This window comes from Erythrolamprus reginae, chromosome 11 (genome assembly GCF_031021105.1).
Source record: "Erythrolamprus reginae isolate rEryReg1 chromosome 11, rEryReg1.hap1, whole genome shotgun sequence".
Taxonomy (NCBI): Eukaryota; Metazoa; Chordata; class Lepidosauria; order Squamata; family Dipsadidae; genus Erythrolamprus; species Erythrolamprus reginae.
Window position 1 is genome coordinate 20,234,014 of NC_091960.1, and position 21,034 is coordinate 20,255,047.

Below are 21,034 nucleotides of genomic sequence, written 5' to 3' on the forward strand. Positions count from 1 at the left end.
AGATTTGGACCGCTGACCTAAAGATCTAGCAGTCAGCTTTAGTGGCCTGCAGTACTGCACTCTACCCACTGTACCACCTCGGCTCAGAATGCTGCCCACTTGGATCTTCTGGAAAGTTCAGGGCATCAAACTAACTAAAAAGCAGGGGATAAAACAATAAAAAGAATTGCCTATGTGTAATACAAGTATCGGTAGTTCTCCACTTATCACCATTTGTTTAACAACCATTTGAAATTACAATGACACTGAAAAATGTGATTTATTTATTTATTTTATTTTATTTTATTTTATTTATTTTGTTTGTTTGTTTGCTTGGATTTATTTGCCAGCCAACTCCAATAGAACTCTGGGCAACTTACAGTCATGAGAATAAATACCAACAATATAACAGATAAGAGCAATAAATTTAAAAGCAGTATAAAAAGCCCAAACTCATTCATTCATGATCCAGGCCCACTGGAAAAGCCAGGTCTTGACGGCTTTCCTGAAGACTGGCAGGGTGGAGATAATATGAACCTCAGGAAGCAGTTAGTTCCAAAGCAATGGGGCTGCCACAGGGAAGGCCCTTTCCTGAGGCCATGCCAGCTGATGGATAGGACCTGAAGAAGGCCGACTCTGTGGGCCCTTATGGGTCGTAGGGAAGTATGAGGTAGGTGGCTATTCCATAGATAGTCTGGTCCTAAGCCATGTAGAGCTTTAAAGGTAATAACCAACACCTTGAATTGTGCTCGGAAGCCAACTGTCAACCAATGCAGTCCACAGAGAGTTGGAATAATATGGGTGTATCTTGGTACACCCACTATGGCTCACGCAGCTATATTTTGAACCAGCTGGAGTTTCTGAACACTTTTCAAGGATGGCCCCATGTAGAGCGTGTTGCAATAATCAAGACATGAGGTGATGAGGGCACGAAGAGCCTCCTGGTCTAGGTAGGGTGCACAAGACGGACTTGTGCAAAGGCTCCCTTTTTGATGGGTTCTCACCCTTGCGAGCATCACAGCATTCCCACAATCCCATGATGAAGATTAAGGTCCTTAACAATGTATGTATGATGGTTGCCCGTGCCCTGCCAATCCGAATGGAATCAGCTGTGGCGGCTTGCGCCCCCTGGCGCCCATTTCGGCCACCGCTTCCGACCCGGCTCTCAAGATAGCCACTGCTGCAGCTTCAGTCCCTGCACCCCTTCTGCCCGGCAGCCACTCTATGGCTGTGCAGCAGCTGAAGCTGCAGCAGTGGCTATCTTGGAAGGCTGAAAATCAGCTGGCCAGCATGCATGTGTGCTGGAGCTGAAACCTGGCAATGTCGCGTGTCCTCTGATATGGCTCCGGATGCCACAGGTGGCACCCATGCCATAGGTTCGCCACCACGGGTCTACCCAGTTGCAAAGCTCCAGAATGAACAAAAGTCAAAGATCAGTTAAAAAGTTTCTTCCAACATATAAATAACAATAATCAAGGACCATGGGTCCACTAAACAGAGAATATGACAAGGAAGTAACAGGCAACAGAGAGAAAGAACTGCTTAACTTGTTCTTTGCATAATTCTTCAAGCAAACCCACCTCTGAGTTAGACCGCACCTGGAGTATTGCATACAGTTTTAGTCGCCAGGAAATAAAAAAATATATTGAGACTCTAGAAAAAGTGCAGAGGAAAGCAACCAGGGGATTAGAGACTAAAATATATGAAGAGTGGTTGCAGGAACTGGGCATGGATAATCTAAGGAAGAGAAGGACCAGGGAAGACATGATTGCAGTCTTCCAATATTTGAGGGGCTGCCACAGAGAGGAGGGGGTCAAGTTAGTCTCAAAAGCACCTGAAGGACAGAAAAGGAATAATGGATGGAAATTGATCAAGGACAGATTCAATCTAGAAATAAGAAGGAACTTTCTGGCTGTGAGAACAATCAACCAATGGAAAGAAGTTGCTTTTGGAAGTTGTGGGATCTTCATCACTGGAGGCTTTCAAGAAGAGATTGGACTGCCATTTGTCAGAAATGGTGCAGGTAGGGCCTCCTGCTTGAATAGGGGGTTGGACTAGATGACCTACAAGGTCTCTTCCTACTCTGTTAATCTGTTAAATCTGTTATATCAGGAAAAAGACTAGATGAGCTACTCTACTTTACTGTAAAAGCATTAGCAATAACAATTCTATATTAACAGAATCTTGCAAGTCTGAAAGCATAAATCGCTCGACATCTCCTTTTCAGTCTGAGAAGTTAAGAAGAATCCCTTCTGAGTCTCTTTCGCGGTAAGGTAGATGAGAGCTCTATCCTCTATTATCTGATCATTTCATAGGTAGCATCTCTTACACTTCTTACTTCTTACACTTCCATAGGGGTAGTCAAAGCAAGCTGCAGTGGGGGTTGGAAACTTAGATGTTACATGTCTCATTGTGCAAAAGCTGCCATAATGCAAGTGTATCATTGCACGATTACATTATGAAATATGTGATGGCATCAGGTTATAGTTCTTGCTAGGCCAGCCTTTAAGAGGTTTAGTCTAAAGGTTAAGGTTAAGTTATTGTATGGTTCACATAGAATTTTTAATCTGGTTACTGAATTGTTCCCTTTTCTGGTTTGCACAGTCAGAAGTCAGGTCCATGGACTTGGTTCCACATTACACACTGACTCAAACAACTAGAATAAAAAACTTATCAAGTTCATCAAGTTAAAGTTTATGCAATTTTAATTGCTAAATAAAGAATTTGAGAGTCCAGACACTAGGAAAAGATATTAACATGAGACCCAAAATGTTCAGTTGATCCTGGATTATATCATATTTAACCCAAAACAATATTTTAGATTCCTTGGATCCCACGGAGTTTATATAGCAAAGGCTTATGTAAATCATCAGGAGATAAAATGAGAGTAATGCTTTGTTTAAAGATACGTTTGTTCAGCCCTATAGTTCAGCGGTGCAGTGCTCCCGATTCGGCCTGGTTCTGCGAACCAGTAGCTGTGGTGGATGGAGGCTCCGCCCACCCACTTGGGGCACTTCTGCACTTCTGAACCCACTACTGCTATAATTGCTCAATTCTGGGGGAAACATATATTATGTCAGCTTTCAAACTTGATGTATTAATCTCAGAGGTTCGAATTCTTTTGAATTACATTCCTAATGCTTAGAAATTGACATCTGTTGTGAGCCGCTCTGAATCTACAGAGAGGGGCGGCATACAAATCTAAAAAATTAAATTAAATCTGGACAGATATAGTAAATTCTCATTGCCCTTTTTTGTACTAAAATATTTATTCTTCATTGTTTGAAAAGTAAAACATATGGCCGCCAACTATCAATTGTTTACAGAGAGTGTGTGATTAGCAACTTAGGAAGAAATCACTTTTCACTGAATGATGATGGGCAGAGCAGAGCAGAATAGAATATAGAATAGAATAGAATAGAATAGGTCTTCTAGTCCAGCCCTCTGCTCAAGCAGGAGAATCTATACAACTATAGATAAGCGACTATCCAGTCTCCTCTGAAAAACGTCTAGTGATGAAGTACCCACAATTTCTGGAGGCAAGCTGTTCCACTGGTTAATTGTCCTCACTGTTAGGAAATTTCTCCTCAATTCCAGGTTGCTTCTCTCTTTAATTAGTCTCCAATCATTGTTTCTGGTCCTGCCCTCTAGTGCTTTGGAGAATAAGTTGATCCCCTTTTTTCTTTCTTTCTTTCTTTCTTTCTTTCTTTTTTTCTTTCTTTCTTTCTTTCCTTACTTACTTACTTACTTACTTACTTACTTACTTACTTACCTACCTACCTACCTACCTACCTACCTACCTACCTACTTACTTACTTATTTATTTATTTATTTATTTATTTATTAATTATAAATTTAGTTTGTCAAACATGTAAGAGATAACAGTTGCAAATATAAACATGAACATGAACACATGAAATGAGTACAAATAAATGGGGACAGTAGGACAGGAATGAATCCTGCAGCCATAATTGAAATTCTTATGTATAATTTGTTTGTGTGTGTGTGTGTGTGTGTGTGTATTTGTACAAGTCCTCTTCCTCCCTCCCTCTTTTTCCTTCCTTCCTTCCTTTCTTCCCCATTCCAATAGTCTTTTCCCCTCCTCTTCTCTTCCTCCTCTGCCTCACTCTCTAAGTGTCTTTCCAGCAGCCATCAAATCGTAAACTCCTTATTGTATCTTAAATTCAATTTCTGGAGAAAGCCCTAGGAAATGAATGAGGTTACTGACTGAAGGCGAGCTGATTTAATTTTAGAGAAGGTTGGAACAAATCAGAATGGGAAATGAACTTTATCCCTATTGCCAATTCAATATAATTTTGGATTAGTACTTGTTTAAAACTTTGAAATCAATTGGGCACAACTATCTATTTTTTAGGAGTGATTTTAAAGAAAGGACTTAGGGAGGAGACGGGAATCTACCAGCCACTATTATATGTTCATTTTTTTTACACTTATTCATATTTACTGCAAAATAAATAACTGAAGGGTTAGCAACAGAGTCAAAATTAACTAAATTTTAATTTTGTCAAGGTTATTTTGGATTGGTCATTAGAGGTTAATCGCCTTGAAATTTAAATAAATCCTAGTAATTATGTCTAAATTTAAATTGACTGCTGTAAATGAGCCTATGCAGATTTGAATCTACTAGGGTGGGTGCACTTCAGATAAATATTGTTTAATTATTATTATGAAGCTAAAGTATATATCTGGAAATATCTGAACTGGAGATTAAATAGGAAAGCATCTGGGATGCTATAGGAATCACAAGGCTGTAGCAAAATGCAAAACCAAAGCCATCTTTTAGAGACACTTTTTAAAATGCCAACTAAACACCATGGCGGTGGGATCTGGGTAGCTTTTTTTTCACCATCTTCCATCTGCAGAAACTTGCTGGAAAATTCTTTGGGGGGAAGATTGATACATCTTGCTCAACCAAGTTAACTTGATCATTGAATTCATCAATGCCAATGCAGATACCTAAACCTTAACCCAGCCTAAAGAGTTCATATCACAGATTAAAGCACAAAGAAAGAAGCAAACTTGTTCAAAACCAACTAGATTAGCATTTTGAGTTAAAAACAAAATGTGGGTTTGTAAAAGCAGGAGGGCGCAACTGCAGACCGAGTCACTCTCTGGAACTTACACAACTCTTAAAGCATAGGGCATCTTCCCAACACAACTTCTCTCCGTTAAAAGCCACAAGAGCTTTAGAGTTATATAGAACCGATCTTTGTGCCAATGATTTCTTGATCCTTTATTTAGCGAGAAATGAAGCTACTTGGCTCCAAATTTTCCAAGATTGACAACTGTCCCCCCTTGATGATGATTGAAGATGATTCCAGCAGCCGGCGGGGATTCATTTGTGAGCTCCTAAACCAGGAGATCAACCGGGGTCTTCATAGTGCTTTTACAAAGATTTATAAATCTTTCCATGCACTGTGATTCCTCTTGCTTCAACAATGGACAAACAGGCCTATTGACTCTTGCTTTGGGCAAGGGAGCTGGACTAGAAGACCTTGAAGGTCCCTCCCTGTTTGATGACTCTAGTGCTTCTTAGAAGTCAGAGGACAGTTGGGGGGAGGGACAAGGAGGCGCCATTTACCTTTCCTTTACAGTGGCTGAAATCTACTTTTGAATAAAAGTACAATTGAACAAAAGTGCTTTTGAATAAAAGTACAATCTGAGGATGGGAGAGACCTTGCTAATAAACCTTGGCCACTCTGGCTAAGCATTCTTTTTTACTTCGGTCTAAATCATTACAATCAATATCTGCCAGTCTGAACTTCCATTTTCTATTCACTCAGCCTTCCTTTCCCTTCTTCTTCTTCACACCCTTCTTCTTTCTTTAATTTTCTATCCCTTTTCCTTCCCCAACCTCTCCGCTCTCTATCTCCTACTACCTTTCTACTTCCTCTCCTTCTTTCTTTACCTCCCCTGAGTGGAATATCTTTAATTTTAAAAATCATTTATTGGAACAGACTGGTAATTTCTTTCTACTATCTTATCACCCTGCCAAAGCTTTTATTATTATATCATTATTTTTAATCTGACCTAAAATTATCTTGGATGTATAACTTTATCAGTGCTGCCCCCCTATTCCCTACTATTCTCGTCACCTGAATTAAAAATGATACTTCTAATCCCCCCTTTCTTTTTAATCTTTTCTCAATCTTTTTCTTTCTGGCTAAGCATTCTGAAGTGGTGGGTCCGGCACACCTGGTGAGCATCCTTTGAGACAAGGCTGCATTCCAAGGATCCTTGAATTTAGCAACAGCTTCCCATTTAACATCTTCTAAAACTGCCTTGTGATAGCTTCAAAGGCAGCAATCTCACGCCCAAGCATGCTTGCAAAACTTTGCTCTCTATCTTATTTATCTGACAGGAATGGATGGATGTTTGGCTCGGATAATCTAATCTATATGGTCCTATCAAGAGCAATCAACAAGTACATTTCAATAATCTTGGGAAGCTTTGGAAGAATTATTGCATCAGCTTTTCTGCACCCAACTCCAGTTCGTCAGACAGACGAAACAGTTTCTTTGATACACTTATCCAACATTTCGGAGAGGGGCGGCATTCAAATCCAAATAATAAATAAATAAATTTAACCAAGAAATTAAACAGGCATAAAAGTTTTTTGCTGTGATGTTTCTTTTTTCTTAAATTTCTTAAATTACCACAATTCCCACCCCCTAAAAAAAGAGTTCCTCTCCCAAAGTTTAAACTATATGGTGGCGGAATCTGACTTTGCATCTACATTTGCGTGGGTATGAGCTACGAAGAGGAAAGACAAAAATATAGGCTGTGTTCCAATCTAAGGACAACGTTTACACAAGCTAAGTTTGGCTAGAATGAACTACCGGCACGCCTTCTCCTTAACCACAACCTTCTTACAAGACCAAGAGTTAAATGACTCTGACGCGTGGGTCGAGTGGGAAGCATTGCTGACAACCCAGGAGAGACCCCAGGGACCGACCATCGGATCCCCTGAAACAAAAGTTCTGGACCGGAGAAGGAAAGAAAGGTCAGGACTCACATGAAAGCGTGGTAGATGAAAGCCCAGCCTCGGGGTCTTTCCAACACGTTGTAGAGGCAGTTCTGAAGGCGACGATATCGCTTCTGCGACATGGATCGAGTTCCGGAGCCCCCGCGTGGGACCGGTAAGGGAGTCCCGAGGAGTCCCAGGCGCCTGGGACTGGATCCGGGAACTGCGGGGGTCCCCTCGCTCTTCTCCGTCTGCACAGCGGTCAGGGCTACAAATTCCACGCGCGGGGCTTCTCCGCCGCCGCCGCTTCCGCCGCCTCCGCCGTGGACTGCGGACGGAGGCAGCACGGAGCGGTCCCCGCCGGGAGCCCCGGCCATCGCGCTGGGCAGGAAAAGCGAGCGCGCTCACGGCATGGAGAGGGATGAGTTCCGCGGCAGGTCAGCCCGGCATGGTCCGGTTGCCGGAGGGCGGAGGGACTCCGCCGCGATTCTGCCCGCTGGCGCCAGCCCTCCGGAGCCGCCCTTCCCTTGGCAAGGAGACTGGAGGTTGAGCCTGGGTCGCCCGGTCAAACTAAGCCTGGGACTTTGCCACTGCTTGGCCAGGGCGCACACCGGGACTTTCGCCGAGCAGCCTTGAGTGCTCCCCGCCGGTTCTTTAAGCCCCTCGGAAAAGGCGTGGGGAGTACGAGTAAGAGAGGCGAGTGGAGGGACCCGGATCTCCCTCCCCACTTCCTCGGCTGGATGCTGCTTCTCCGCCTACGCCCAAGTTTAGAAGAGTTGCCGGCTTCGCGTGGCGCTGCGCTTTGGAGAGCTGGGCAGTGTCAAAAGCGCGGCCACGGTAGCAGCAAAAGCGATTTCTGCCGCCGCCGCTGGCTCTTTCTCTTCTTCCCTCGGCCCCTCTCCATCCCACTGGCTTTCACACCTGCCTTTTGCTTCCCGACTCACATGGCATCCTTCTCCCCCCCACCCCGCCTCCCCGGCTCGTGTTTCCGAAGACGCGGCAAACCCTTGACACTGAAGGGGCCGAGCGCTCAACAGCCAGCCACTGCCTCTTTCTCCTTCGCCTCCTCCTTCGAGGCTGGAAGGAAGCGCGACTTTCAATCTCCGACGCGGGCGCTGAACTATGCAGTCTTCCAGACCACGAAGAACAACAATGGAAAAGTGCCTTCAAACCAGCCATAAATCCTAATTTCTGCTGCCTCCAGAGGGTTTTCTTCTTTCATTCAGCCTGTCCTGCGCCCACATTCGCGATCGCCCACTCAGGGCCACCATCAGGAATTTTGGGGCCCCATACAGCCTAAGTGTCTGGGCCCCCCGCCATTTAAAAACTATTTTAAGTCGCCGAGCCACTCCATCCCCCAGGGATCATTTCCCGCTTCACGCCAAGCGAGGCGGTCCCATAGGCCAGTGTTTCCCAACCTTGGCAACTTGAAGATATCTGGACTTCAACTCTCAGAATTCCCCAGCCAGCAAACGCTGGCTGGGGAATTCTGGGAGTTGAAGTCCAGATATCTTCAAGTTGTCAAGGTTGGGAAACACTGCCATAGGCTATTTCAGGAACTGGGTTAAGCCGATTGTGTGGACTCATCCAGAAGAAAGAAAGAAGCGGGAGCGGCGAGGGAAAGAAAGAGCCTCCTGGCATTGGTCAGGCGGAGCATGGCTTATTTACAGCTCCTTGGCACTTCTCCCTTCTTGGAAGAGGCCTTGTTGACAAAACCATATGCTTTCTAGCGAGGGGAGAGGGGAGGGGGATCCCACACCTGGCAGCCACTGGCGAGGAGCTGGAAAGGATGAGGGGAGAGAAAAAGCAGGGTACCAGCAGTTGGGCAGGTATCTTGAGGGGGCACTCCCATCTGGAAGGAAGGGAAGAAAAGCGAGGGCGAGCTATGAAGGAAGGAAGGAAGGAAGGAAGGAAGGAAGGAAGGAAGGAAGGAAGGAAGGAAGGAAGGGTAAAAGGGGCGATCAAGAGAGGAATGGGTGAATGAATGGACGGAGGGTGGGAAGGAAGGAAAGAGGGAAGGGACAGGAACAGAGGAAGGGTGCAAAGGAAGCAAGGAAAGGTGTGAAAGGGGAGAGTAAGAGAGGAAGGAGTGAAAGAAGGGAGTGAGGGAGGAAAGAAGGGAGGAAGGAGAAGGAAAGCAAGAAATGGAGGGAAGGAAGAAAAGAAAGAAGGAAGGAAGGAAAGAAAGAAAGAAAGGGGGAAGGGACAGGAACAGAGGAAGGAAGCAAGGAAACTTATGAAAGGGGAGAGTAAGAGAGGAAGGACTGAAGGAAGGGAGGGAAGAAGGTAGGAAGGAGAAAGAAAAGAAGAAATAGAGGAAGGGAAGGTAAAAGAGAGAAAGAAAAAGAGCAAGAAAGAAAGAAAGAAAGAAAGAATGAAAGAGAAATAAAAATAGAGAGAGGGAATGAAAGAAATGGAAGGAGGGAAGGAAGGAAGGAGAGAAAGCAAGAGAAAGAAAGCAAGAGAGAAAAAAGAATGAAAGAGCAAGAGAGAAAGAGAGAAAGAGAGAAAGAACAAAAGAAAGAAAGAAAGAAAGAAAGAAAGAAAGAAAGAAAGAAAGAAAGAAAGAAAGAAAAAGGCAACTCCAAAGAAAGGCTCACTGAGCGGATGCATGAAAAGAGGGACCTGGATCTCCACTTGCCTCCCCCTCGCGCTTACCTGCTCCCAGCGCCAGCAGCAGGAATGCAAGCGAGTAAACTGGCGCCCGCCCAAAAGAAGCTATTGGCTCCGGGCGGCGGGCGGTGTTCATGGCCCCCCCCGAACCCACGGCCCAGCACCTCCGGAGGCCGAAAGGCACGGCTCTCTTGCCCTCTCAATCCTCGGGGGGATACAAGACCGGCAGAGAAGACGGCCGGGCTCAGCCCTCTCCCGGCTTCCTCAATTCCGCTTCCCTAGCAGCGCGGCTTGGCTTCTGGAGGGCCGAGACCATAGTTCCCTCTAAGCTGAGCAGTGAGCAAGCGCTCACTTAAAAATCATCATCAACTCAGAGTTTTCCAAACCTGCCCAGAAGCTGAGAGGGGAAAAGTGAGAGGGAAGGAGAGAGAGAGGAAGAGAGGAAGAGAGAGAAACAGATAGAAAAAAGAGAGGAAGGAAAAGAAAAAGAAAAAGAATGGGAGTAAGGAAGAGAGAAAGAAAATCAAAATCTAGTTTGAAACTAGCTCAACTATTTAAGTGGCATTTTGATATTGATAGAGTTGCCCTATTATGAGCTCACTGTTATAGACACACAGTACAGTATTTTATTTTGAAATTCTCTGAGGCAAAACAGGGTGGGTTTTTTATTTGTTTGTTTGTTTGTTTGTTTGTTTGTTTGTTTGTTTAATATTTCTGTGCCGCCCAGTCCCAAAGGGACTGCCACTCAGACACTATACTTTTCCGCCCACCCCCCAAAAAAATTAGAGGGAATACTGGCCGAGACACCCCCGCGGTGACTCCTCCTTCTGCGGCTGGCATCGGGGCTCCCTGCCTGTCTGCTGGCCTCCCTGCCTTCTTTCCTCGCGGGGGGGGGAGAAGGTGCGGGGCTGCTGTCAGAGAAGCTCCGCAGAGGCAGAGTTCGTCGCAATCGGGGTTGGGGAGGTTTTGGCGGGCGCCGGGGCCCCCCCCATTTTTCAATTTGGCCGGGCCCGTGATGCCACTCCCAGTAATACCGGTCTATCGGCGGCCCTGCCCCCGCGGTGACTCCTCCTTCTGCGGCTGGCATCGGGGCTCCCTGCCTGTCTACCGGCCTCCCTGCCTTCTTTCCTCGCGGGGGTGGGAAGAAGGTGCGGGGCTGCTGTCGGAGAAGCTCCGCAGAGGCAGAGTTCATCGCAATCGGGGTTGGGGAGTTTTTGGTGGGTGCCGGGCCCCCCCCATTTTCAATTTGGCCAGGCCCGTGACGCCACTCCCAGTAATACCGGTCTATCGGCGGCCCTGCGCCCACTCACCACGGTCAATTGGCCACAGTTAACTTGACAAAGCCAATTAATTCGCCGTAAGGACAAGTTGCCGCGGGACCCTTCATCACCGAAACAAAGTTACACTAAACATGTACATGATAGCAGGTATATGTATAAAAACATAAGCAAAAAAAGTACAGATAAATGAGGACAATAAGACAGGGACGCACGCTAGTGCGCTTATGCACACCCCTTACAGAGAATGTAGACAGTCTAAGGTTGAAGTTTTTTGGGTTTGGGGAAGAAACCACAGAGTTGGGTAGTGAATTTCAGGCGTTGATCACTTACTGTTGCTGAAATTGTATTTTCTGCAGTAGTTCGCAGTGGGTTACTTTTAAGTTAAAGAAAGGATGCCAAAGGAGAGACAAAATGAAAAGTGACTGACAAAAAATAAAATATTTTACAAATTATTTTAAATAATTCCATTTAATTGTTGAATTGTCTTGTGGCAAGTTGGCCACAAGTTGGCTATGGCAAATTTTCCCATTCCACTTGAACCAGGCTTTTTTCCTGTAATTCAAAGATTTGGCTCAGCCAGATGGATTTCTTGATTTTTAACTTCTGACATGCGTTTCCAGGGTTTCAGCTTTCCATTTGAATAAGGGGAAACAGGTTTAGCCTCATGCTGGCCCCTCCAATCTTTTGGTAAGGGCAGTGAAGATGAACACTCAGGTGACTAGATTTTATTCAAGGAAATGCCTTTGATTAAAGGCAGTTGCTTTAATTGCTTTTTCCTTGGTCATGATTACCTGGCAAATTTGGAATGAGGATGAAGGCTGTTTAAGGAGAGGTCTGCTAGTTGGTGTACCCATCAGATGAGGGACAGCAAAGCACAAATCAAAGTAAACAAAATGGGACTTAAATTAAGTGTAAAGAAACCCAAACCAATGACAGCAGGTAGAACAATCAACCTTAGAATTAACAGCATAGATAAGAAGTGGTGGAGAGATTCTGCCCCTTATGATCAACCATCAGCTCTGAAAGAAGAAGCAGTCAAGAAATAGGCCACAACAATTGATTACATCACTGCAAAGGCCTTGGAAATAGTATTCAAAGGTTGTGATTTATTTGTATCTACAAAGATTAGAATTTGTGCAGGCTATGGTGCCCTCTGTGACATTCTATGGATGCTTTTTGGGTATGAAGAGGAAAGTTTTCAAGAAAAAAATTAAGAAAGTCCAGTTGACTTTTGGAAAAAGCATCTTTAAGACAACCATGAATGACTAAGACTCTTCACCGACTTTTAACTAACCTTATAATTATCAGTGAAGATGAGGAAGGGATGAAGAGTATCTGCCTCTTAGAATCAATCATCAACTGTAGGAGAAGAAGCAGTCAAGAAACATGCCGCAGATCAGCAAAGGGAAAGTTATTCAAATTTTGTGGTATTCAAATGTTGGGAATTTATGTATGTATGTACGTGTGTATGTATGTATGTATGTATGTATGTATGTATGTATGTATGTATGTATTTGGTCAGTTATGTTTGCGTAGTATATATTGGAGGTGGTGACCCTTTGAGAACTGAATGCAAAGAAATTTCATTTTAATGTTTGCCGATTAGTGTACATTCAAAGTAACAATAAAGTTATTGTTCTATTTGATGTGATGTGATGATGTGATGCGATGATTTGATTTGATTATTTGATTTCACTGCACTGCACTCTACTCTATTCATTGTGAATTAGATACCACCTTGGGAGAAAGCCTTTTGAGTTCCATATAGCAATAGCAATAGCACTTGCACTTATATACCACTTTATAGTTCTTTTTACAGTCCTAAGTGGTTTGATCATTAGCTGGCAACAAGTATTAAAAGGCAAAGTCATTTCCCCCCAGGTGTAGGAACATTCAGTTTTACAGCATTGTATGTGGAAATCAGAGACACGATGGCTCAGTGGTTAAAGATGCTGAGCTGGTAGAAAGCTGACTGCCTGGGTTTGTGACCTGAGTGCATGATGACAGAGTGAGCTGCCGTTCCTTGCTCCAGCTCCTTTCCACCTGGAAGTCTGAAAGCATGCAAATACAAGTAGATAAATAGGTGGGAATATTACTGCATGTGGTGTACCTCCGTGTATAGTCATGCTGGCCACATGACCATGGAAAAAGTGTCTTTGGACAACACGGTTAAGTAACAGAGATAAGCCTCACCCCCTAGAATCAGATACACCTGGAGGGGAAAAACCTTTCCCTTTACCAGGCACAAATCAGATGGCTGTGAAAAGCAGAGGTTGGAGGTGATTTGTAAAGTTGGCAATTCTGCCCACATTGTGGTTTTGTGAAAGCCTCACAAACACTTTGAAGTATTACTGAGTGCTCAGTTTAATGGATCCTCTTAATAGAATCCTAACTAATTGAGAGAGGCTTCTTTAATGGACAGGAAAACAAATGGAAAATGGAATTGGTGGTAAATAGAGATGGCATCCATAGGATTTTGCTCTTCACATAGGAGTGGGCAAATATTATTTTTCCCCTACTTCAAAATGATCCTCCACCAACCACCATCCTGTTGGCTGGATGAGGAAGAGAGAGAGAGAGAGAGAGAGAGAGAGAGAGAGAGAGAGAGAGAGAGAAGAGGTGCCCTGCCTACTATTTTCCCCACAGGAGCAACCAGGATGATTAGAGGACTGGAAACTAAGACATACAAAGAGCCATTGCAAGAACTGAGCATGTCCAGTCTGTGAAGAGAAGGATCAGGGGAGGCATGATAGTGATGTTCCAATATTTGAGGGGCTGCCACAGAGGAGGGGGTCAGACTGTTTTCCAAAGCACCAGAAGGCCAGACAAGGAACTATGGACAAGGACAGATTCAACCTGGAAATAAGAAGAAACTTTCTGACAATGAGTGATCAACCAGTGCAATGGCTTGCCTGTGGAGGTTGTGAACACTCCAACACTTGAGACTTTCAAGAGGAGATTGGATGGCCATTTCTCCGAAATGATGTAGGAACTCCTGCTTGAGCAAGAGGCTGGGCTGGACTAGATGACCTACAAGGTCTCTTCCAACTCTAATAATAATCTAATCTAATCTAATCTAATCTAAAGAGCCCTGTGGAGTGGGATGAGTTGAGAAAGAGTGACTGGCCATCCAGCTGGCTTCCATGTTTAATGCATGAGTAGAACATGCCACCTCCTGGTTTCTAAGTCAGCATTGAGGTACAAATTGGCTGTTTCGTTTATTTATTGCTTTGTCTCTATACTTTTTTTATTTTATTTTTTGTGAAAGATTCCAACATGGCTTTCATTAAAATAATAATGTATCTCCACCAGGGCATATTTCTTGCAAAAGAAAAAGAAAAAAAGATTATTTTCACATCACATTTAGAATGACAGGACTGGAAACGACTCTTTAGATTGGTGGGTTTTCTTTTTTCAAACTTGGCAACTTAAAATATGTGGACTTTAAATCAAAGAATTCCCCAACCAACATGAATTCTGGAAGTTGAAGTACACACATCTTAAAGTTGCCATGTTTGAAAAAAACAAACAGCTTTAGATTATCAAGTCTGATTCCTGCTTAGAACAGAACTCTCAGTTTAAGGTCTCCAGCCAATGTCTTATTCACTTGCACTGAAGGTGTCCAATAAAAGCAAAGCAGACAAGGCAAACAATTGGAATATAAAAGGAGAGCAAACCCCACTCCATATTAGCACTGAGGATATTACCTAATCTGGACAATGAAATGTTTGCATTAAATCAACCAAGCTCTGAGAGCACCAAGAACCCCAATCTGTCCCTAACTTGTGTCTTCATGCCCCCCATCATCAGTATAACTGGATCCGTTTACCTTGCTGAGAGCTTCATTCTCTTCTTGTCCTTACTTCCACCTTTCCCAGCACTAGAGCCTTCAGCAAAGAACTACTGGTAAGTCTTCACATAAAGTATCATATAAAATTATTTATCATGCTCAGTGCATTTCTTACTTTCTTTCCTATGCTTCCCCCCACCCCCCACTCCTCCACCCACCCCTGCATCCTGCAATGTTCTAAAAATGCAATCGAAAAATTTAAAAGAACTGTGCCTTAAAATAGCAGCTAAAATACACCAGGTATGCAAGGCAAGAAATTGGCAGGGGAAAATGTACTTTAAAAAGCTCCATTGCAACTTACGTGTTAATTGTCCTTAAATGCTGCAATGTGCTCTGAGTGATGCATAAGAAGAAGCATTTGTAAAAATTACAATAAACAGTAATAGAGATTGGCTTTATGACCCTTCCCAGTGGGTTTCAGCTGCTTTCACTTTGCCTCTCTTTCCAGAGTGCTGGAAACAGGAGGTGTATGTTCCTGTCACCTTTTCCTCAAAGGAGCCAATCTGGCAATTTAAGAATTGGTCTCTTGAAAGATACAGTGACCTGTGCACAGAATGAACTGTCTTAGCTAGTTCATTAGATGCAAACCTTGCTGGAATGCAGCTTCATCTAGACTCATGAAATCATTTGTCTCCAGGTTAGGGTCCTCACCACATCTTGTGGCAGCATGTTCCAGAAGGTAATATTTAGATACTAATGGGAAATTGTAATGACTTGGAACTGTTATTAATTTACAGAATTCGATAACTAAGAGACAAAAAAGATCCTTCTCTATTCATGTACTATGCAGAACTAGTGACACACACACACACACACACACACACAAATACATGCATACACATATCCTCTATTGGGGTCATAAATCAAGGACTATCAGTAATTACATATATATTAAAAGCCTAAGTCAGTGGTGGGTTGCTCCCAGTTCAGCCCAGTTCTGCGAACTGGTTGCACCATTGGCAGGATGCTCTACCTGCCCACCCGGGATGCTTCTGCACAGAAGCATTGCGCATGCATGTGAACTGGTAGCAACAGCTTTTAGAACACACTACTGGCCTAGGGTCTAGAACAGTGATGGTGAACCTTTTTTGCCCTCGGGTGCCGAAAAACCATGTGCACACGCTATTATGCATGCGCAAGTGTCCACACCCATAATTCAATGTCTGGGGAGGGCAAAAACTGCTTCCCCTGCCTTCCGGAGGCCCTCTGAAGGTGAAAATGTCCTGGCATTTAAAATGCCATTAAATTGCTTCTGGTGGGCCCAGTAGGCTCATTTTTTACCCTCTCCAGACTCCAAATGCTTCCCTGGAGCCAAAGAAGGGTAAAAACGCCCTCCCCCATCCCCCTGGATGCTCTCTGGAAGCCAAAAATGCCCTCCCAGAGCCTCTGTGAGACCAAAAATCAGCTGGCCAGCACACACATACACAGTGGAGCTGAGCTAGGGCAACGGCTCGGGTGGCAGTAGATATAGCTCCACGTGCCACCTGTGGCACCCGTGCCATAGGTTCGCCATCACTGGTCTAGAACAACTAAATAAACTAAACATGAGGTGAAAAGATCCAATCTCATGCCATGCAATATTTTATAAATCACTGGTCCACAAATTGTAGTCTTGTGTGTTTGTCTTGTCCTTCTACATCCAGGGTGTTAAGCTGCCGGCTGGTGGGCTGGATGCATCATGCACTGACCACGCCCACCCATGAAAGGGAAAAGCATTGTGAAAGGTCACATGATGGCAACGTGACACTACAAGTTTATTTTTTTTATTTATTTGTCATACAAATATAGTATTGTAGTATGTTTAACATAATATAAGTATAAAGTAGAGATAGAAAAGACCTATTCAAAGAAGAGCAACTAAGAGGATCAAAGACCTGGAGACGAAAGCATGTGAAGAATGGCTACAGGTTTGGGGTTTGGCAACTCTAAGGAAAAGAAGAATTAGGGGTGACATGATAGCAGTATTCCAGTGTTTGAGGCGCTGCCACAAAGAAGAGTGGGTCAAATTATTCTACAAAGCACCAGAGGGCAGGACAAGAAACAAAGGTTGGAAACTAATCAAAGAGAGAAGCAACCTGGAATTAAGGAGAAACTTCCTAACAGTAAGGACAATTGACTAGTGGAAGAACTTGCCTCCAGAAATCATGGGCGCTCCATCACTGGAGGTTTTTAAGAAGAGTCTAGGCAGTCACCTATCTGAAATGGTATAAGTCTCCCGCTTGAGCAGGGGGCTGGACTAGCAGACCTCCACATTCCCTTCCAGCTTCTATTCCATTCCATTCCATTACACTCCACTCCACTCCACTCTACTCTACTCAGTGAAGGGGTAACCAAAATTTTTATTACCACACTGTAGGCGTGGCTTATGCAAGACGCCCTGCATTTTCTTTCAACATCTTTCAGTGCAAATTGGGTGCTCTGGGATGGAGCTCCATTTTCGCTACCTCACTGCGTTCCCCCCCATCCTGACTCTACTCTACTCTACTCTACTCTTTATTCTATTCTACTCTTTATTGTATTCTATTCTATCCTATTCTCTATCCTATCCTATCCTATTCTCTCCTGTACTACAATTCTTCCTTTCACCTTCACTGTTCAAACTACTTGTGGATTTCAAATACGTATAGTAGCCATATAATGGCAACTGTTTTATTTCCAGCACATTTTTAAAAAACTATGCATAAGAAGTTTCAGTTTTTCACACTGTCCAGAAGTGGGCTGATTTGTTTACATCCAAAGATCTTGCAAGCTAAGAACTATAAGTCCACACCCAAATTAATAAAGCTGTTTTACCTCTGTTGTGAGGCCCACAGCCTGTGTCCTCACAACACTTCGCTTGTACACAGCTCGGCAGAGTCTCTTGCTGCAGCCTGGAATACGGCTGCGATGGAGGCTCTAGATCAAATTGCTGACCCCCTCAGAGAAGGTCCGCAACTTGGGCATCCTCCTTGATCCACAGCTGACTTTAGAATACCATCTTTTGGCTGTGGCTAGGGGGGCGTTTGCCCAGGTTTGTCTGGTGCACCAGTTGCGGCCCTATTTGGACAGGGAATCTTTGCTCATGGTCACTCATGCCCTTATCACCTCGAGGTTCGACTACTGCAATGCTCTTTACATGGGGCTACCTTTGAAGAGTGTTCAGAAACTTCCAATCGCCTTCTGCTTTCATCTCATGCAGGAGGTGACCGCGTGAGGCTGGAGGGGAGCCAGGCAGGAGAGAGGGAAGCTCGTCCAAGGCCAGGAAGGAGGAAAGAGGAAAAAAGCAAGGAGCGCAGATACAGCAGCAGCAGCAGGGAAAGAAAGGAGAGCCGAGCCGAGACCAGTAATCCAGGAAGTGACAGCCACTGATCAGCCGGAGCTGTGCATACATCTTCATTTTCGCCGGTGGAACTGCGTCCCACCCCGTCCTGCCTGCTGCCTACCCCTGGTTACAACCTACAAAGCCCTACATGGCATTGGGCCAGATTACCTCTGAGACCGCCTTCTGCTGCATGAATCCCAGTGCCCAGTCAGGTCCCACAGAGTCAGCCTTCTCAGGGTCCCATCAACCAGACAATGTTGTTTGGTGGGGCCTAGGGGAAGAGCCTTCTCTGTGCGGGCCCCGGCCCTCTGGAATCAGCTCCCCCTGGAGATTCGCACTGCCCCCAGCCTGCTTGCCTTCTGTAAAAGTTTAAAGACCCATTTGTGCCACCAGGCTTGGGGCCACTAAATCTTAGCCCCCTGATCAATGAATGTTTAGCATGTTTGGTTGAGTGAATAGTGATGAATGTTTTTAAAAATATATATATATTAGATTTTTAAAGACTTTTTAGCTATAGTAATTCGATTTTTAGATGTATTGTTATGCTGTTCTGATATGTTGTGACTTGTGAGCCGCCCTGAGTCCTCGGAGAAGGGCAGCATACAAATACAATAAATAAATGAATGAATGAATGAATGAATGAATGAATGAATGAATGAATGAATAAATAGAATGAACGGACAAACAAACAAACAAACACCATTAATATTCAACAATTGTGCTGGTCTGTGACTGTAATGGATTGATTAAATAAATATTCAACAATCATGTGACCATTGTGGAAGGACACCAGAACAGCCATACACTTGGGGCATGGGTCATAAGCCTTTTCATTCAGTGCCATCATAATTTTGAAAAAGTTGCTGAACAAATGGACATTAAGTAAGGACAACCTGAACCACTGGCTTTTACACAACATCCAAAGCTTTGAGATGGAACTTTTCTTAGTCATCCTTTTTTTATATTTTTGGGGGTGACCTGGGGCATTTGTTTATTTCACATTTTTAAAAATCCTGGTGATGTACAGCATATTAAAACAATGAAGTAGTTTTACCACTCACCATTTTTAAAATTGTTTAATCTCTATCTCAGATAAACATTGCTTATCTCCAGTGGTGAAATCCATTGTTTTTACTACCTGTTCCATGGGTTTGGCTTGGTGTGTGTGGCTTGGTGGGCACAGCAGGGGAAGGATACTGAAAAATCTCCATTCCCACCCCACTCCAGAGGAAGGATACTGAAAAATCCCCATTCCTATCCTACTCTGGGGCAAGACAGAGGTGGAATTTTCCAGTTCTGGTTCTCCAGAACCTGTCAGAACCTGCTGGATTTCACCCTAGCTTTTGTGTATCATCTAACTGGGGTAGGTTGCCTTTCTTTAAAGACACCTTTTCTATTTTGTATTGTGTACATTCTCTAGTTTGCTATATAGTTCTGAATAAAATTTTAAACAATAAACAATTTATATATTTCATCCCTTTCACTCTATTGGCCTCTTTCTAAGTCTCTGGTATGTTTCCTCGATGTAAGATAGAACTCATCGCATTTTGCAGAGGTTGTAAAAGTTCATCCTCGAAGCATTTATAATAAAAAGTTGATAATCCATCTGGTCCAGGCACCTTTCTAGTTTAATCTTTTTTTAATAGCTTCAAAAACTTCCCTAATGGTGATAGGCCCATTCATAATCTGTACCTCTGGTCATCTGTAATCCCCTGTAAAATTTAGGATATTCATCAATTCTCTCAAAAGAGATGTCATTGCTTTATACAATTGGATAATATTGATAAAATGCCTTTGGTATGGCCAGATTGTCCATTAGTACAGTATCTGCCCATTGTAATTGCAATATCATTTTCTTTTCTTTTTGTAATTTATGTCAACCACTGCCCTGGTTTGTTTGCTAATTCAAAGGATTTTTTTTTGTTCTGTGTAGTTCATTTTTATTTCCCTTTCTTTTGTTAACATACTACGGTAGGTAACTGTTATTGTAAAAGCTTAATTTGCTGAAAAATATTTCTATACCTTTCTCTTAATTCCTTTTTTTTTTTGCTTTATCTTATCCAAAACAGATTGTCTTTTCTCTTGCCCTCTTTTTAAATTCACCATTATGTTGTACAAAATAAACTGTAATAAAAGCTTTATTTGCATCCCAAGCCATTCTTAAACCAGTGTCTTTATTTAAATCATTTTCAAAATAATTATTTTAATATTTTAATATTTTTTTAGAATCCACCACATTTTGTTATTCATTTTATAAACCAAAACTCACAGCATAAAGAGTCTTTGGTAATACCTCTAGAAATCCTAGTGGCCAAATTCTTTGAAACATGTATCATATCTATTATTGAAAAAGATCTATGTCTTTCAGAAAAGTAGATGACTCTTGAATTGCTCTTTTTCTCTCTCCTTCTGTCAATGAGCCCTAACTAGCACTTCGTAGTTATATTTTGTTTTGTAAAATTCACCAAAGTTTGCACTCTTTAATAATAGCAATAGCTATTTTCTATTTCTTGAATTCAAAGAGGTTGGGGAGAAGGGCCTAGTGAGAGAAGGAGGAGGGAAAGGTAGTCCCTTTTAGCCATTTTCTATTTCTTGAATTCAAAGAGGTTGGGGAGATAATACTGCCTGTGAAGAAGGAGAAAGGTAAGAAAGGGACAATTTCATTGGCAGTTTGAATTCAAACACAGACCATTCACAGATTAGGCTGGGGAGTGTTCTGGTCCAGATGTGCTGCTCCAAAAATACTCTCTTTACAGGCTTGGATTTTCAAAATAACATTTCTTTATTTTTTCTTCCACACTGGAATTCGTCAAAGTACATCTTTGATGAATTCTGCAGAGAGGGGCTGCATACAAATCTAATAAATAATAATAATGATAATGATAATCTACAATATGCTAAGCACATTCCAATCTCACAAAGTTACAAAGTCACAAATTCTCTCTAAGGAGCAGATTGTGGGCTTCTAGCATCTCCTTATCTCTGGGTCAGGTTCAAGCTAATTTCAAACAGATTTATCATGCAAT

The 21,034-nt window shown here is 43.2% G+C and overlaps 1 protein-coding gene across 1 annotated transcript in view; it reads right to left on the bottom strand.

Annotated features, from left to right (window-relative positions):
- The window catches only part of LOC139174263 (potassium voltage-gated channel subfamily KQT member 4-like), a 389,569-nt gene extending 382,228 nt beyond the window's left edge, over positions 1 to 7,341 (bottom strand). Inside the window, exon 1 of the mRNA XM_070764531.1 lies at positions 7,016 to 7,341. Within this exon, the coding sequence (XP_070620632.1) occupies positions 7,016 to 7,341 (326 nt within the window). The remainder of the gene's footprint in view (positions 1 to 7,015) is intronic.
- Between the last annotated feature and the right edge of the window lie 13,693 nt (positions 7,342 to 21,034).